Source organism: Heloderma suspectum, chromosome 2, assembly GCF_057233095.1.
Source record: "Heloderma suspectum isolate Gila_16-S chromosome 2, 16-S_ref, whole genome shotgun sequence".
In the NCBI taxonomy this organism is placed as follows: Eukaryota; Metazoa; Chordata; class Lepidosauria; order Squamata; family Helodermatidae; genus Heloderma; species Heloderma suspectum.
The window spans coordinates 230430886-230449080 of record NC_139459.1 but is presented as its reverse complement, the minus strand read 5'-3'; the positions used below and the strand labels follow the sequence as shown (position 1 = coordinate 230449080).

General features: G+C 42.9%; 1 protein-coding gene across 8 annotated transcripts in view; it reads left to right on the top strand.

Moving 5' to 3' along the window:
* The first annotated feature begins 285 nt into the window (after window positions 1-285).
* The window catches only part of NDEL1 (nudE neurodevelopment protein 1 like 1), a 166031-nt gene continuing 148121 nt past the window's right edge, over window positions 286-18195 (top strand). For 3 of the 8 annotated variants that reach the window (XM_084838389.1, XM_084838388.1, XM_084838383.1), the window contains exons 1-2: window positions 286-418; window positions 15735-15832. In XM_084838389.1, the coding sequence (XP_084694515.1) occupies window positions 15747-15832 (86 nt within the window). In that variant the 5' untranslated portion in view covers window positions 286-418; window positions 15735-15746. Of the gene's footprint in view, window positions 419-5488; window positions 11267-15734; window positions 15833-18195 lie in introns of all 8 variants that reach the window. The other 5 variants (XM_084838386.1, XM_084838381.1, XM_084838382.1 and 2 more) reach the window with 4 other exon arrangements.

The window sequence follows — 18195 nt, the reverse complement described above, 5'->3', positions numbered from 1 at the left end:
AACGAAGATTTGAGGACATGCTTAGCGGAAATTAAAGTTTGCTTGGCTGCCGAAACCCAGATTCTGAAGTTATACATCCACCTATCGCAATTGCGTGCAGGGAATCTCGCAACAGTTCGCACGCGAGATGGGGAACAAGCCCTTTCTCGCACGGCGAGCGTGGCACAATCTGCATGATCCCACCCCTTTCTCGTGGCCTGTCATTTACGTGCGCTGGCCCCGCCCCTCAGAGGGGTTGTGCTCGTCTCGTGGTGGACCTCGCCCTCTCTGTGACGTTTCCTAGACGGTGGGTGCCCGGATGAGGTAGGGTTCGGAGCTGTGTCAGCGACTGAGGCGATGCGGCGGCGTTGGCACTGGCAGCAACGGCGGCCGTGACAGACACGCAGCGCTGGACGGGTGAGGAGCGCGAGGAATACGGGTGGGTCTGCGAATACGGGCGCGCGCAGGCTTTTGGGAGCGCAAGCGGGGCTGAGGGACCATCGAAGCCGGGAGTGCCCCCCTTTCCCCCCCCACGAGTACTACTGCTTCACTCCTTCCCCGCAAGCTCGCGCCGATTGGTTACGAACTGACAACGGGGCAGATTCCGCCCCTGGTGGCCTCCGATTAGTTGGAAGGGGAGCCATGGCCAGCTGCGACTGGCTGAGGTGGTGTCACTCGTCGCGTAGAGAGCGGGGCGGGGCCGAGCTCCCCCTCTTTGAGGGAGCGGGGGGGCTTGTTGCCCTTCCTCCCCTGTGACCGTTGGAGGGGGGGGGAGGCCGGGATTTTTGTCGTTATTTTCCCGCCGTGGGGAGGGCCGCTGCGCTCTTGGTGTCGCCGTCGCCAGCCAGGCCCGCTTGCCCACCACGCTCTCGGCCAGCACCTCAGCGTCCTCTCCGGACCTGCCTTTGCTGCCCGCCCTTCGGTATGCTACGTTAACGCCGAAGGGCTCCGTCTGCTGGCCCCGTGACTTGCCGCAGGGCCCACTGCCGCTTTCCTTCCGTTATCTCCTGACATCAGATAGGGCCTGCCCTCGGCTTTGCGCCTCTTCATGCCAACACGAGCGCCTGTTGCGCGAGCCCAGTGCCTAGGATGGGGCATCGTGTGATCTCTTCTTACGCCTGTCTTTCGCGTTTTCCAGCCTGCTCAACAGCCAGTTCAGCGTTTGGCCTGTGTCTGCCCACCGCAGGCCAACCCTGTAGCCACTGGGTTATAGTTTCTCTCCAGCTCTGGCAACCAGGTACCTTCTGCATCTCCAGTTCTAACAAAACTAGCTTCTGAGTGAGGTCATAAGAAGAGCTTGGACCAAACCAATGGCCCAACTAGTCCAGCATTCTGTTTCCCACAGTGGCCAACCAGATGCCTTTGGGAAATCCCACAAGCCGGACATGAGCACGATAGCGTCCTCCTGCTTGTGTTCCCCAGCAGCTGGTGTTTAGAGGTGTACCACTTCTGGTTCTGGTGATAATGTATAGCCATCTTGCCTAGTAGGCACTGATAACCTTATCTTCCATGAATTTGTCTAATCCCCTTCTAAAGCCATCGAGGCTGGTGGCCATTACCGCATCTTGTGGTAGCAAAATCTGTAGTTTAACAATGTGCTGTGTGAAGGACTTCTTTTTATCTGTCCTGAATCTCCCCCTACTCAACTTCATTGGATGACCATGGGTTCTAGTATTATGGGAGAGAGAAAATTCTTCCCACTCACAGTCTCCACCATGTGTAATCCTGTACACCTCTATCATGTCCCCCTTCTAAGCTAAAAAGCGCCGAACACTGTAATGGTCCCTCATGGTGGAGGCGCTTCAGCCCCTTGATCATTTCAGCTGCTTCTTTCTGCACCCTTTCCAGCTCTACAGTCTTTTTGAGGTGTGGTGACCAGAACTGTACACAGTATTCCAAGTGTGGGTGCACCATAGATTTGTATAAAGGGATTGTAGTACTGACAGCTCTATTTTCAGTTCATTTCATAATGATCCCCAGTATGAATTTTTCATGGCAGCTGCACACTGGGTCAGTGTTTTCATTGAACTATCCACTACAATCTCAAGATTCCCTTTTTGGTCCGTTGCCACCAACTCAGACCTCATCAGCATATATGTGAACTTAGGATGTTTTACCCCTTTGTGCATCATTTTGCATTTGCTTACATTGAATTGCATTTGCCCCCAGCTTGGAGAGATCCTTTTGGAGTTCTTTAGTGTCCCATTTTGTTTAACTGTGCATTGTGCGAAGTAATACTTTTCTGTATGAGCTATGTGTAAAAATGTGGGCAGTTTGGATACCTTCTGGTATGGAAGTTTGTTTAAGCGAGTGATTTTGGTGATCTTTTGCATGGTTTCTTTTGAGTAACTTGTTGATTTCCCAGGGAATAAACTTTCCTCTTAAATTAGCGTGAGGTGCTACAAATGCAAAGAGGGTATTACATCTTCATTCTAGATGTTTGAAGCTCCTTCTTCTTTATATGTGAATGGGGCAGAGAACAGCAAATGTGTTTGCTTCCATCACATGCAACTGAACTGAATGCATAGTCTTCCTTGTCACTCTTGTTTGCATCTTCCACTCCCTTGAAGCCCCCTGCTGTGTCAAATGTTAGATTGCAAGCTCCTTGGGGCGGAGGTCTGTCTTCTTTACTGGTCTGTTGTTGTTGTTGTTGTTCAGTCGTGTCCGACTCTTCGTGACCCCATGGACCATAGCACGCCAGGCCTTCCTGTCCTGCACTCTCTCCCGGAGCGTGCCCAAGTTCATATTCACCGCATCCGTGATGCTATCTAGCCATCTCATCCTCTGCCGTCCCCTTCTCCTTTTGCCTTCAGTCTTTCCCAGCATCAGGGTCTTTTCCAGGGAGTTTTCTCTTCGCATTAGGTGGCCAAAATATTGGAGCTTCAGCTTCAGTATCTGTCCTTCCAATGAGCAGTCAGGGTTGATTTCCTTTAGGATGGACTGATTTGACCTCCTTGCAGTCCAGGGGACTCGTAAGAGTCTTCTCCAGCACCACAGTTCAAAAGCATCAATTCTTCAGCGCTCAGCCTTCCTTATAGTCCAGCTCTCACAGCCATACATTACTACTGGGAAAACCATAGCTTTGATTAGACGGACCTTTGTCGGCAAGGTGATGTCTCTGCGTCTTACTATGCTGTCTAGGTTTGCCATAGCTTTCCTCCCAAGGAGCAAGCGTCTTTTAATTTCATGGCTACAGTCACCGTCTGCGGTGATCTTGGAGCCCAATAAAGTAAAATCTGTCACTGCTTCCATTTCTTCCCCTTCCATATGCCAGGAAGTGATAGGGCCAGATGCCATGATCTTAGTTTTTTTAATGTTGAGTTTCAAACCAGCTTTTGCACTCTCCTCTTTCACCCTCAACAAGAGGCTCTTGAGATTCTCTTCGCTTTCTGCCATTAGGGTGGTATCGTCTGCATATCGGAGGTTGTTGATAATTCTCCCAGCAATCTTAATTCCGACCTCTGATTCATCCAACCCGGCATTTCTCATGATGTACTCTGCATATAAGTTAAATAAGCAGGGTGACAATATGCAGCCTTGTCGTACTCCTTTCCCAATTTTGAACCAATCGGTTGTTCCATGTCTGGTTCTTACTGTTGCTTCTTGACCCTCGTACAGGTTTCTCAGGAGACAGGTAAGGTGGTCTGGTACTCCCATCTCTTTCAGAATTTGCCACAGTTTGTTGTGATCCACACAATCAAAGGCTTTAGCGTAGTCAATGAAGCAGAAATAGACGTTTTTCTGGAATTCTCTTGCTTTCTCCATGATGCAGCGAATGTTGGCGATTTGATCTCTAGTTCCTCTGCCTCTTCTAAACCCAGCTTGTACTTCCGGTAGTTCTCGGTTCGCATACTGCTGAAGCCTAGCTTGTAGGATTTTGAGCATCACCTTGCTGGCATGTGAAATGAGCGCAATGGTGCCGTAGTTTGAACACTCTTTGGCGTTGCCCTTCTTTGGAATTGGAATGTAAACTGACCTTTTCCAGTCTTGTGGCCACTGTTGAGTGTTCCAGATTTGTTGGCATATTGAATGCAGCACTTTAACAGCATCATCTTTTAGGATTTTAAATAGCTCAGCTGGAATACTGTCATCTCCGCTAGCTTTGTTGTTACTAATGCTTCTTAAGGCCCACTTGACTTCACTCTCTAGGATGTCTGGCTCAAGTTCAGTGACCGCACTATCATGGCTATCAGGGACATTAAGATCTTTCCTGTATAGTTCTTCTGTGTATTCTTGCCACCTCTTCTTAATCTCATCTGCTTCTGTTAGGTCCCTGCCTTCTTTGTCCTTGATCATGCCCGTCTTTGCACAAAACGTTCCCTTGAGATCTCCAATTTTCTTGAAGAGATCTCTAGTCTTTCCCATTCTGTTGTTTTCCTCGATTTCTTTGCATTGTTCATTTAAGAAGGACTTCTTGTCTCTCCTTGCTATTCTCTGGAACTCTGCATTCAGTTGGGTATATCTTCCCCTTTCTCCCTTGCTTTTCGCTTCCCTTCTTTCGTGAGCTACTTTTAAAGCCTCATCAGACAGCCACTTTGCTTTCTTGCATTTCTTTTTCTTTGGGATGGATTGAGTTGCTGCCTCCTGAACAATGTTACAACCTCCGTCCATAGTTTCTCAGGCACTCTGTCTATCAGGTCTAATCCCTGAAATCTATTCCTCACCTCCACTGTATATTCATCAGGGATATGATTTAGGTCATACCTGAACGGTTTAGTGGTTTTCCCGACGTTCTTCAATTTAAGCCGAAATTTTGTAAGAAGCAGCTCATGATCTGAGCCACAGTCAGCTCCAGGTCTTGTTTTTACTGACTGTATGGAGCTTCTCCATCTTTGGCTGCAAAGGACATAATCAATCTGATTTCGATATTGACCATCTGGTGACGTCCATGTGTAGAGTCGCCTCTTGTGCTGTTGGAAAAGAGTGTTTGCTATGATCAGCATGTTCTCTTGGCAAAACTCTATTAGCTTTTGTCCTGCTTCATTTTGTACACCAAGGCCATGCCTGCCTGTTATCCCGGTGATTTCTTGACTTCCTACTTTAGCATTCCAATCCCCTATGATGAAGAGGACATCTTTATTGGGTGTTAGTTCTAGAAGGTGTTGTAGGTCTTCATAGAACCGATCAACCTCAGCTTCTTCGGCATCAGTGGTTGGGGCATAGACTTGAATTACTGTGATGTTGAATGGTTTGCCTTGGATTCGTACTGAGATCATTCTATCATTTTTAAGATTGTACCCCAGTACTGCTTTTTCCACCCTTTTGTTGACTATGAATGCTACTCCATTTCTTCTAAGGGATTCTTGCCCACAGTAGTAGATATCATGGTCACCTGAATTAAATTCGCCCATGCCTGTCCATTTTAGTTCGCTGATTCCCAAGATATCGATGTTCAATCTTGCCATCTCATGTTTGACCACCTCCAGCTTACCTTGATTCATTGATCTGACATTCCAGGTTCCTAAACAATATTGTTCTTTACAGCATCGGATTTTCTTTTTACCACCAGACACATCCACAGCTGAGTGTCCTTTCGGGTTTGGCCCAGCCGCTTCACTCTTTCTGGCGCTACTTGGAAATACCCTCTGCTCTTCCCCAGTAGCATATTGGACACCTTCCGACCTGAGGGGCTCATCTTCCGGCGTCTTATCTTTTAGCCTTGTGATACGTTCCATGGGGGTTTCTTGGCAAGAATACTGGAGTGGGTTGTAAAGCACCATAAATGGTGCTTAATAAAAATAATAACTTTATTGGAACAACTCTTCCTTTGCTTATGTTTTTCTTTTTGCTATAGAATCCTTTTAGCTGCCAGCCTGTCATGTTTGGGAAAGGGGAAAGCCTAGGTGTTTTGCTGTCAGATGGTTGCTAGGTTACACAAATATACTGATGATGTCAGAACACTAAGTTCCCATGAGTCACTCAGAATATTTTCCTATTGCTCAGAGGAGAAAAGTGGCAGGTATGAGAATAGAGTTCTGCAGGGGAGATCAAATTGCTGGAAGGTTATTATTTTGTACCCCAAGCAAAGAAAAACAAACAAAAATACCCTAAGGTTTATACAAACCCAAACTAAGCTTTCTTCCCCAAAGAACTCATAGCGTTGGGAAATGAACTGGTAGTAACATTTGTTTTTTGGGGAAGGCTGCTGAGTAGAATCTATAGTAGCTACTGTTCTCATTGCACCTTGCCTTGTGAGGACTGCTCCCCATGTTGTGTCTTTTAAGCAGTGGATATTCTGTGTGAGCACAGAGACCACGTCTGGGCATGTAGCAGGCATATTTAATTCTCAAAGTAACACTGATACAACTGCAGAAACTATGCTGATCCTTACAAGGTCATCTGAGAGATATACTGTTTCTGATAAGTAAAGGGATCAGACCCAGAAAAGTAGTCTTCACTGAGAGTCCAGCTCTCTCATATAGGAGAGGAGGGAGGTAGAAGACTTTGGTTGTACTTTGCAAAGGTGGTGATAGTTTTGATGTCGATTTTTTCTTATGTCTGATTACCTTTCTGCCTAAATCTCTTGCAGGCTTAAGGCATAAAAATCCTTCATTCCATCTGATGAAATAGACTTTAGTCCATGAAAGCTTATGCCATACTAAATTCGTTAGCCTTTAAGGTGACATAGGACTCTTTGTTGTTTTTGCCCCTGATTCCTAGAGTTCCTCCAAAACTTTAAAAGCCAGAGAAGGCCTGATCCTCCTGTACAGCTTAAACCAAGAACCCTGAGTGCTTGGAGACAGAATAACCCAGTTCTTCAGCCCCATGAACAAGCTGGACACATTCTGCAGATATTATACAAAGGAAAGATCTGAGTATTTCAGAAAGAGCAAACAGCCAGACAGCAGTAGTGCCAGCTCTTTCTGTGGGTTTACAGAGGGCTTGGAAACTGAAAACTAAAATGTGGAGCAGGAGCAGTAGACCTGGTAGTAGCCCACTATGTTGTCTCCTATTGTTATGAAACATCAGGCCTGTCTCTGTGGTGTAGCACAATCTGCTGTCTTGTTCTCTAACATGGGTGAATGCTCCATTTGGGAAGGTTCCAGTTACTTGCCTTTACAATATACTGTCTGCAGCAATATATGTCATACTGAGAAATGTTGATCTTTGATCTCAGAATTGCCTTTTGTATGTTCAAAATTGCATTTTACATGTTTGCTTAACATTAAGCAAGTAACTGCTGGTTTTTAAGCTGCTGCTGTTAAAGTGCCTTAAGGACAAATTGCCCATTAAATGGAGTTCAGTTAACTTTCCACTGGCAAGACAGCACGCTTTTTCTCTCAAAATCCTGTTCTTTCAAGCTGTTTTTTCCCTGTAGGGGAAAATATTTAAACATGTATCTTTTCTCCCTGGGTTAGGAAGCAGTCTTGCAGGGGTGAGTGAGAGGGAAAATAGCTTGCAGGGAAAGAGTTAAACACCCTTTTCCCGCCTGCCATTTATTTTATTTAGTACATATATCCCACCTTTCTTCCATCACAGAACTCAGGGGAGCTTACATGGTTGGTTTATCCACTCCGTATTGCAGCCTCTAGTGCCTGCTTTTCATTTTAAAAAATATGTCAGGGTAAAGTGATACTTAATTTCATGTTCAGTGTGCAGTTAGGACCAGATTTAGGATACCTCCTCTTTAAAAGTGTAGGGCTTTGTAAAAAATATTTGAGAACATCAGAGCTCTGACCAGGAGGCTTGCTGCTTGGAAATAATTAGACCAAAAGGGAGGGAGTGACTGACTCATGTCTGACGTTTGTTCTGGGGAGAGTGAGGCTCCGCAGCTCTGAGGACATGTGAACGCTGCCTAAACTTGCATCATTTATGAAATGCATACTTTGCTAGCTATGTTTAGATGTATGGCAACAACAAACAAGCTTTTAAATGGAGAAATAAGTTAATGAAATGAAAGTTTGACTGGATTTAGCTCTATTGCACATCATTACTTTCCCAAGGAAGGAAGCAACAGCAAAAGGCAGTTTGGATATTAGGCTGGTGAATATAATACAGATTGTTGTGTAAGTACAGAGTTCTTTCCTTTTTACTTCATCCACATTTGGGACTTAGAAACATTAAGAAGCTGTATTGGAAAGCACAGTGTTCATGGGTTTCTGTCTTAAACTCCTGTATTTGTGTATCCCATATTGGGAGATTTCAAACTTTAGAATTAATTTTCAGAAAGTGGTTCCTAATTTGAGGTGTATGTTTCCATCTTCTGAAAAGAGGCATTGTTTGTCTGTTGTAACATAGATTGAGTTAGATTGCTAGACATTGTTTTAAGGATACTTGTATTTTAGTAAACCAGTTCATTGAGAACATATAATTGATCTCGGAGGCTAAATCCTGTACCGTGATGTGCTCTTGAATGTAAACTGCCAACTCTGGATTGATAGTTTCACTCACCAGTCTTCGGCTGTTCTTGAATCCAAATTTAAGAACTGGAAATAAAAGTGCAATTGAGACCATTTATAATACAGGTAGCTTTCTATTTATGACTAATGTGCTTGCCAGAAGAATAGTAAATGTCTTGCTAAGGAAAATGATGGGACACGATTGAATGTTATACTTACTTTGGTATCTCTTCAGAAAAGAACATGATTAGATCCTTTTATAACTAATTACATCAGTGCTTTTTGCAGCACTTGTTTCCCTGATACTTGCTGATTTCTTTTTTATTATACACACAGCATGCTCACTGTACAGATTTGCTTTACAAGTCTTATTTGCCCTCATAGCCTTGAGCTACACTACTGTTTCTGTTTGAATAGGTGTGAAAACTAAATCAGGAGTGACTTTGTGGCAGACTCCAGAGCAGCATCTGATAAACACCCGTTTAAGCAGTGAGTTTCAGGAAGTGCTGACATCCTCCCTCAGCCAGTTGCCGGAAGCATATGATTCACTACTATTCTGATGTCTGCTAGATCTTATGGTAAAGCTGAAACACACTTCAAAGGAACATCAATAGTTGCTCGCTCATATAGTATTCTCTTAAAAGTTAACGTGTTATTAGTTGGGTATTTGGAGCTCTTGCTCCCTCACTCTAATTACTTTAGGACTGCTTCTTGTGTACATCTTTAAATGTGTAGGGAAATGAGCAGAAAGTGACTATATAGGGTGTGTGTGTGTGTGATGTGCATGTGGTCAGGAACACGTCAGAGAGGCATCCCCAAAGTTTGTGTGGCATTCATTTGTCTCATACTTGTGCCTTGATAGCTCACATATTGCAAAGATTGGTGTCAGTGTCATTTTCCACTTGCTTCCCTGAATAAATTGTAAGAATGCAACTAAGAAATAATACTGTGGAAACCAACCTTTAGTAATTCAACATAATATGCAAATTCATAAGCTTCCATGCAGAATTTGAAGAGGATACTAGAGCAAGCAAGTGGGGGATATAGGGCTGAAGGAGGAATAGGTATAACCTATTTTTTTGTCTTCCTCCTTGTATTAGCGATTAAGGTAGAGTGATTTTAAATAAAGGTGATTTTAAATTAATGAGAAAAACCATTTAACTAGATAATTTAGATCACGTTTCTTACTTTGAAATCCATTTGTTTCCTGAACAAGCATGCCTGCTACCTTGTTGCTATAATAATTGAAACACTGGGTTGTAGCCAATATGAGTTCTACTTAGAGTAGATACATTGAAATGAATGGGACTGAAGTTAGACTAACGTTGGATACAACCCATTGGATTGCAGCTAAATAGATCTATTAAACAATCCAAAAGCATAATCCAAATTGGTCATGCAGCTTGCATGCACATAGTATTTATGTCTACTTAGAGACTAGAGATGGATCTGTTTTGTTCTCTCTGTACACATTCAGGTCATGATCATTTGCTTGAAGGTTATGGTTACAAGCCTATGCAAGCTTATTTGAAATTAAGTCCAGTTGAACAAAATATGACTTACTTCTGAGTAGGCTCAGGCTGTAAGTATCCAGAATTTTCCACATGCAAGAGAGCTACTGGTTACTTTGCAAAATAGTGTTTCACAATGAGACAAAATTAAATGTCCATTCTGTTTGGTTAGGACTAGAATGTTCTTCTGAGGTACATTGTCCCTTCCCTCTTCTGGTCCTAGACCCTTTGTGCTCTGCAGACATTGATACCAAAAAGGTGTGCACATAATGCTGTATGAATTGGCGCTATTGTCAAAATGTCAAGTGAATTAAACATGATTCTAATAATCTATGTCAGTCTTTCCCAACATGATATTTGGACTTCAACTCCTATCAGCTCCAGCCAGCATGGCCAATGACCAGGAATGCTGGTGGTTGTAGTCCAAAACATCTGGAGGGCACTAGCTTGGGGAACGCTGATCTAGGCCATCACTGTAAGACACGCTCTTTCTACCATTTTTTGTTTGTTTGAAAAGTAAATGGCTTCAGCATTCTAATGCTGTGGGATCGCTAAGCCAGACTTCAGCTTCTGTTAGTCAGAGGAACTACTGAGTATATTAGCCCTGGGCATGGTGTCATGGGCATGTAATGCCAGGAGGAAGGAAGCCAGCTAATTTCTGCTAATTGGTGTACAACTGTCCTAGCTGGCTCCTTGAGCCAGCCATGCTAGTTCTGCTTGGCTGCTTCTCAGCCAATGTTTTCTGTGCAGGAGAATGTACAGATACACTATTTCAGTGCTACTTTGTGAGTGTTCCTATCCTTAACTAGGTTTCATTGTGTAGTCCTGTTTTATTTAATCATAAATAACTAAGTAAATGGAAGTGAAAGACTCAACTACCATGTGAGATAAGATTCCACACTTACTGGAGGAAGCCTACAGAGACACAAGTACATGTATAAGTATACATACAGCCTTTCTCATGGGTCATCTTGGCCAACCATTGGAGGGCTTCAGCCTGCTCCTTTGAGTTAGAGAGTGACAGTCTGTTATGTGATTTGTCCCTTTGGAGGTGCTTTGGTAGGTGCCACAGAGAATCTGACAGAGGGATAGTCTTTGTTCTAGTTTGCTTTGTTTTTGACCTTGTTATGAAACCCATGAGCCCTTGAGAAGGATTAAGTCATTAATCGTTCTTTGGCATATACATTTTATATGAGACATCATGCATCCATTTATTGCTTCTGGATTGGAAGAAGTTAGGTGTCTTACCCTGTTCTGGTTCTGTGAAATGAGCCTGCCCCAAGTAGTCCTCACATCTTAATTTCTTCTTGGCCTGTTGTAAATTGCATATAACTGAAGTGACAGTCCTTCATCAAGGGTTCTGAAAGTTCTACAGATAAAGTGGGTCACTTTTTCCCTCCTTGAAATTGGCTTTGCCTTCTCAAGAAGCTGAGAAAGGTAAGTCCTCTGGGTTGCTTTCAGAGTACCATTTCTCTTTTGATGATCACCCATTGTGTTACTGTTATTTAATGCTTGATTTACTGAACAGATTCATACCATTCAGTCAGTGATGATCATTGCTATTTGTTTTACCTGAGTCTCATTTCCACCATTCTTTGTAAGCAGTAAATAAATACTATATCCACAATTGGGCAATACCTTCATTAAGACCAACCAAAATGTCATGAAAGATTATGCAAACATTCAAGTTTTCTAGAACTTGTAATCAGGCTAGGTGGCAAAAAAGGCAGGGAATAGGGAAAGAAACAGAAAAGTCAAAAATTGGGCCACATATTGTGGCCATGATTTCTGCAGCTTAGACTCGGTCTCAAAATGAAGATTGCAGACTGAATGAATAAGTCACTAGTAGGTGTTGCAGGTATCTGATTACGCTTAGCATTCTGGGTCAAAGAAGCAATGGATGACCCCCATTTCTGAAAACATAAAGATCTGTAACTCAACTCTGAACATAACACACAGGTTCCTGGTTAGGCAGAGAGGAGAAGTAAAGAGAAGCATGTCAGTCTTTCTATTAGCAAAGCTGGAGCTTAATTTTATGTGGTACACTAGGTAAAAAGTTAATTGAACCCAACTTGTGCAGTATTGTGCCGTATACTAGTGGATGGAGAGAATGGAACCCTCAGAATGCAAAGTCCAGGTGGTATCCCTTTCTCTGTAGTACATGTTGCATTTGGTTCCTTATCAGGTTGTTGTTTCCTTGACATAGTATATAACACCACAGAACTGCCAGTCATTCCTAGGGAACTAAAACTGTTGAGATTAAACAGTAATCTATATTTAAACAGTCCCCTATTCCTTGAGCAAGGGATGCTGTATTACATTGGAGTAGCTACAGACCATTCTGTAAATAAATCAACTAATATTTGACGTTTCCTATGGCTTTATGAGAGGAAGCCACTACTCCGTTTGCTGTTCTTTAAAGCTAAGACTTTCAGGGGCCTTATTTGCTGCTTATCTTGGTGTAAGTGGAAGAGAAAAGCAGTTAGGGGTATACAAAGACAATCAAATATAAAGCTGATCTGAAGGAATCCGTTTCACAGGGACAACTTGTTTCCTGGGTCCAGCGTACGATATTTAGCTTTATTTTCTATCCTGTGATAAATTACCGCTAGGAAAACCAGAGAGTATATGGAAAGGTACTGGTTTTCCTTAACTCGGAAGACCATTATCCAAAGGTAAGGCAGGAAGTGAGTACTGTGCCTCTACTTGTGAATTACATTCTATATTGCATCTTTTTGGTTTGGTATTCAGACTCCTCAGCTTCTATGGCAGCATATGCTCAGGGAATAACCAGCCAGAAATGGGGGTGGGCGGAATTCTCTTGATTGCCTAAAGACATGGCTGGAATTCAGGAGATTCTTTTTTCTTTGCTATTAGGTGGAAGGTTCAGGGTTCAAAGCCTGAGGAAGTATCCAAGAGACTTATCTAGTCCCTGATTTATATACTCAAGTTGTATATTAGTTTTGGTTCATGACAACAAAGGATCTCAAATAACCTAGAATGCAATCTCTGATGCAAAGGGTTAATGTTTTTATGCAAGAAGGATATTTTTTGGGAGAAATTGCCAGTTTGAGGTTTTCAATTCCCTTCTTCCCCAAGAGTTTAAAAAAGTTTGTTATGAGTTTTTAAATTATTTTCAGCCCACTTTCACTGGGAAGCATAACACTATTTTGAACCCTTTCTTAGGTACAGAAAGTCCCCTCTCAAAATAATTACCAATACCTTAGACATTAGCATGGTACTTGATAGCATGGTTGGGAGTGAGGGAGAGAAAGGTGGCACCAGATTCCTTGTGATACTACTATACCTTTTATTTGAATTTAAAAATGGAAAAGGTGGTATTGGAACAGCCTCCAACTGGCCAGCACCCTTAGGTGCTGTTCTTTGGTGGCTGTGTGGTGAAACTGGGAGAGAGCTTGAACCACAGAGAGCTTTAATGTAAACACCTCTGGTCTGGATCTCCTCTCCTCTACCAGATTCTATTGGCTCTGCAGGAAAACCTTGTGAGAAGGGGTGAAGCCTGCTTATTCATGGGCAAGAACACTTTAGAGTGGCCAAAGTGATTCACACGTATGATCTAAGTGACCATTAGAACAAACATATAAGATAGATCAGTATTGTTGTTCACATATTGCAGATTTGAGGCTGAGAACTAGTGGCTTACCTAAGACTGCCTGGTGAACTCATGGCAGAGAAAACTCAGACAAGATTTGAGTTGGAGGCTTCCTGTATGTAGCTTGGTCTCTTAGCCACCACACTACAGTAGTTCTCTATTTGGAGCTGAGGAGAAAGGCTTGGGGAGTCCTCAGTAGATCACTCAATCTTGCACCTTTAATCCACATTTAGATTTTATATCTATTTCTTTTCATCAACTGGCCAAACAGCCTCACACACTTTAGAGGCCACACCTGTTCTGAGGCTTTGGGTGTTATCTCCACTTTTGAATGTGTACTTAGCACTAATGACTCCTTTTTAATTTTGGATGTTCTGCTTATGTCTTTTGCTTACTTCCCCTAGGCTTCTGTGGCCTTTTTGCCAAGACTGATTTGTAAAGCTGCAACCTGGGTGATGGCTGTGTGGGAAGGTGTATTTCCTCCGAAATCCCTTCTCCACACTGGTTGCCAGTTCCTCATGTTTTTGAAATTGCAGTGTACTCTGTTCTCTGAAAACTGCTAGCAAGGTTATTATACCCAAGCCCCATCATAGTTGTTTCTAAGGGCATTAACCAGCTATATTTTTCCAGACCCATTGAGTTTGTGGCTGAAGACAAACTCATGGTGCATTATTTCAATCATGTCTGCTTGGAGTTTCTCACATTACCGTTTTGGTTCTTTACCATTCAACTGTAAATTAAAGCGAAGTCCTTGGGAAAATGCAGAGACACTGTGGCATGGAAGTACCCACAAATAGTTCATTCCTGGAATGGTACAGACTTCTTTAAATAGTACTTTGGTATAAACACTGATATTGCTACACTAATAAGGAGGCAGGACCTGCAAAGTCCAAAAATGCCACTTAGTAACTTAATCCATTCCTTGAGTCACTTCCCATGATGATGTTTGCTTATGTGCAAGCATTCTTTGCCCCAGTTCAGGGAGTTTACATTGGATCAGTTGTGTTGGTTATATGGCCATTGAACTGGACCATATATGTGGGTGGGAGGGGAGAATGGCAGAATGTAAAATGATGGGTCAGAATTCATATTCTTTGACCACCCTTCTACATTCAGCATTCCTTAATCTGAACTAAAGTGACACTGCGTTTTAGAATTGCAGTTCTGGATTTTCATCCCCCCCTCCCCCATCATTTTCAGTACAGAGTCAAGTGCAATTGAGTACTTTGTGTGTGTGTTCTGAATGCTCAGATCAGAAATGTGGGTCACAGAACTGTGAGATGTGCTAATTTCTGTGCCAGGAGGGACAAAAATGGCTATTGAGGCTTGTCAGAATTTAGCAGTATTCTCTGGCTGACAACAGTAGCGTTCATGCAAATGTGGGTGGATGATCAAGTTCATAACTATGCTCTGACAGCCTATGTTGAATCCACTTTATTTCTGACTTTATCTAGTAGCAGATGGGAAGAGTACCTCAAAGTTAGGAAAATAAATCAAATGCTAGCACTGATTGTCTTTTGGTGGGTGGGGGCTTGAGCCAAGCTCTGGAAGGAGGCAATTGGCTATGTTTTAATTGTTTTATTCTTTTTGCAACCTGCCCTGGGAATATGATTGAAGGGCACTATAAGAAGGGCAGGAAATTATGTAAAAGTAGCAGCGGAGGTGGGAGAGATTTGGATCAAGACTATGGCACATGGGGTGGGGGGAGGGCTTTAATCTTCCTCCTCCTGCACTGTGTTCCTAATTTAAATTGCTTCCTATCAGCTGCCATTTTTCTTGTGGGGAGAAACATACAGGTCCCATATGTATTGAGGACACAAGGTTGTGGAAGGCTGTTTTAGAAAGTGTTTCTGGAGCTAGTGTTTCTTTTTAAAATATTTAAAGTGGGATTCAACTTAAAATGCAACTTAAGGCGCAATCCCATGCATGTTTAGAAAGAAAAAGTTCTACAACTCCCAGTATTTCCCAGCCAGCATGGTTGGCTGGGGAATACTGGGAGTTTTAGGACTTTTTTCTGTCTAAACATGCATAAGATTGTGCCTTTAATGATTCTTCAGAAGACTCTTGAGGCCTTGGTCCAACTTAGAGCTATGATCTTTGGCTTGCCTGTTTTTCCATTTCCATTACAAATACGCCAGCATCCCACATCCACTTCTTTGAGGAAAGGAATAGAAAATGGGTTTATAGCTTTGGGAAGCTGGTAGTTGTGTGGCTTGTCTGGAACAAGGAGGGCATCTCAGAGGCATCCTGTTAAGCTCTGTGGCCTTACGTGTTATGACTTGAACTTTACAGGGAATCCTGATCATGGACTGTGAAGAAATTCCAGAGTTTTCAAGTCCAGAAGAGGAAACTGCATACTGGAAGGAGTTGTCTTTGAAGTATAAACAAAGGTAGGATTCTAGTAGTAGCTTATTGTGAGTTTTACTCTGATATTCTGTTAATGCATTGACAGAATTGCTTTCACTGAAGTGTCCAGCAGCAAGAAGCTTGCGGTTGGAAGCCACGTGTCTCCAGCATAGCTATGTGCTCTAGGATGCAGGAATATTTGCGGGCGGCCTTGCACTGTTTGAAATCTGTCTTTGAAAACAACGGGGCCCTTTATCACAAGAACACTGCTGATGGCTGCCCTTGACAGACTCAGTCTCATGTCTCACTGTTGGATTAATACTGTATCTAACTTTGGAGCATCTCTCTTAAAAGTTCTGTTTTTACATAAATTTAGTTTAGATATAGGCTGCCTACTTTTGGTGTATAATTCTTAGATTGTAGGAAGTCCTGACTCACTGTAGCTTAATAATGACTAGGATGCCATCGAAACCCTTCTCTTTGTATATTGTGTGAGCGCAGTCCTGCACATGCATGTTCTGAATGAATTCAGTTTGCTGCTTGAGTGCAGAGTATGCCCGGTGTGGGGTGAAAGACAAAGACAGCCGTTATGGGTCACTAGAAAGCACACCCCCTTATATTCCAGATACTAGATTCATTGTCCTTACTTGTTGTGTGGCTTTTGCATAGTCTGTTAGCCACTACGTGTCCATAGCAGTGCCAATTTTTTTAAAAGGAGCAAAGATGTTGACGTAATAAGTAAGGTATGTGTTACGGTTTCTTTTACTGGTTTAATACTTTTCAGGACACATACATAAATACATACTGAACCCATTATCTAGGTGGCCCATAAGCTGTGAGGTGTGAATGCTTCTTAAAGCCCAGCCATACTGTCTTCTAGCTATAGTGGTATTTTAAAACCAAATCAGCATTAAATTTTCTTCAAAGAATAGTTGGCTGATCATCTCTGAAGATACTGGCTATGAAAGATATTGTCTGGGAATGAAAGAGCTACTTTAGATGTCCAAGAGGTTGGATGCAGTCCATGAATATTATCCTTTGAATTGCAGTCTCAGCTGCTATATCATATGCTATTTTTTAAAACTCTCCACAGTTTCAAAAGAGGTTTGTCGTTCAGCAGAGTCCCTAATCTGCTGTGTCTGTTTAGGATTTTAAGGGAGGAAGATAGGCTGTTGTGGGGAGGAGGGGTGGGGAAATATACTTCTGCCAACCCAGTTGCATTGGCCTAAATTTGGATCCAACCCATAAAAATCCAAGAGAACTTGTCTGACAGTTTCCAGAGACTATACAAAAATATATGACAGCACATATAGCTCTCTCTCCCCCACCCACCCCCGGACACTGAAACAAAGTTTTTGCCAACCTTCTGAAAATAAAAGCCAAACTCATCTAGTAGGCCTCTTTAGAGAGAGAGAGAGAGAGAGAGAGAGAGTGTGTGTGTGTGTGAGAGAGAGAGAGAGAATTTCCCATTCAAGTGACACTAGAGTGAAGCCCCTGCTTCTTGTTATCAATCTAGCCTATGACAAATATGGTACTTGGAGCAGGGCTCCTTGGATGACCAGTGTATTTGGGAGGATTCTTAAGGATGGAGGTGTCTCTTAGATAACCTGGACCGAGGCCATTTAGGGCTTTAAAAGTCAAGCTCACTGCCTTGAATTGTGCTCAGAAATAAATTGTGAGCCAGTGCATTTTGTGCAGGCCCAAACTGTGCACCTGATCCTTTTTGTGGCATCCCTGGTTAAAGGGATCAGGTAGCAGGCGATATGAAAAGCTCTGCCTGAAACCAGTATTGGTACTGAAAACAGGTAAGAGAATCAACAAGATCACACCCTTGATGTCTGTCTCCTGGCATAGACTTAGTAGTCATCTAAGGTGATTTCAGTTACAAAACCATGTCTTTAGCCAGGCTGATGGCCTTGACCAGCCTCCCCCACCTGGCACCCACCACATGTTTTAGACTACAGCTCCCTTTGTACTCCAGATGGTTTGGACTATGTCTTACAGTTGGCCATGGTGTGTGGGGTTGATGGGAGTTATAGTCCGAAACATCTGGAGGGAAGGCTGGCCTTGACAAACACTGTTTCAAAATAGCTCTTTGTTTCAGTTTTTCAGGAGATCTGTTTTGGATTTGTTTCTGCTAGGGAACATAGTTATCTCTCTCCTAAGTTATAACAGTATAGCATCTCAGTAGAGACAGTGTTTTGAATAACAAAGGATTTTGTTTGGAAAAAAACTTTGGTTCATACCAGAGATGCATATAGATAATGTGCAACAATTCTGTTAGCATGCTTTCACAAGACAGCCCTGATTAATATCCAAATGACAGTCTTCATTTAATGCCGCAATAAATGCGTTCAGTCTGGTTGAGGCTTAATGGAGGAAAGAGATTATGGGCTTACTAATACGT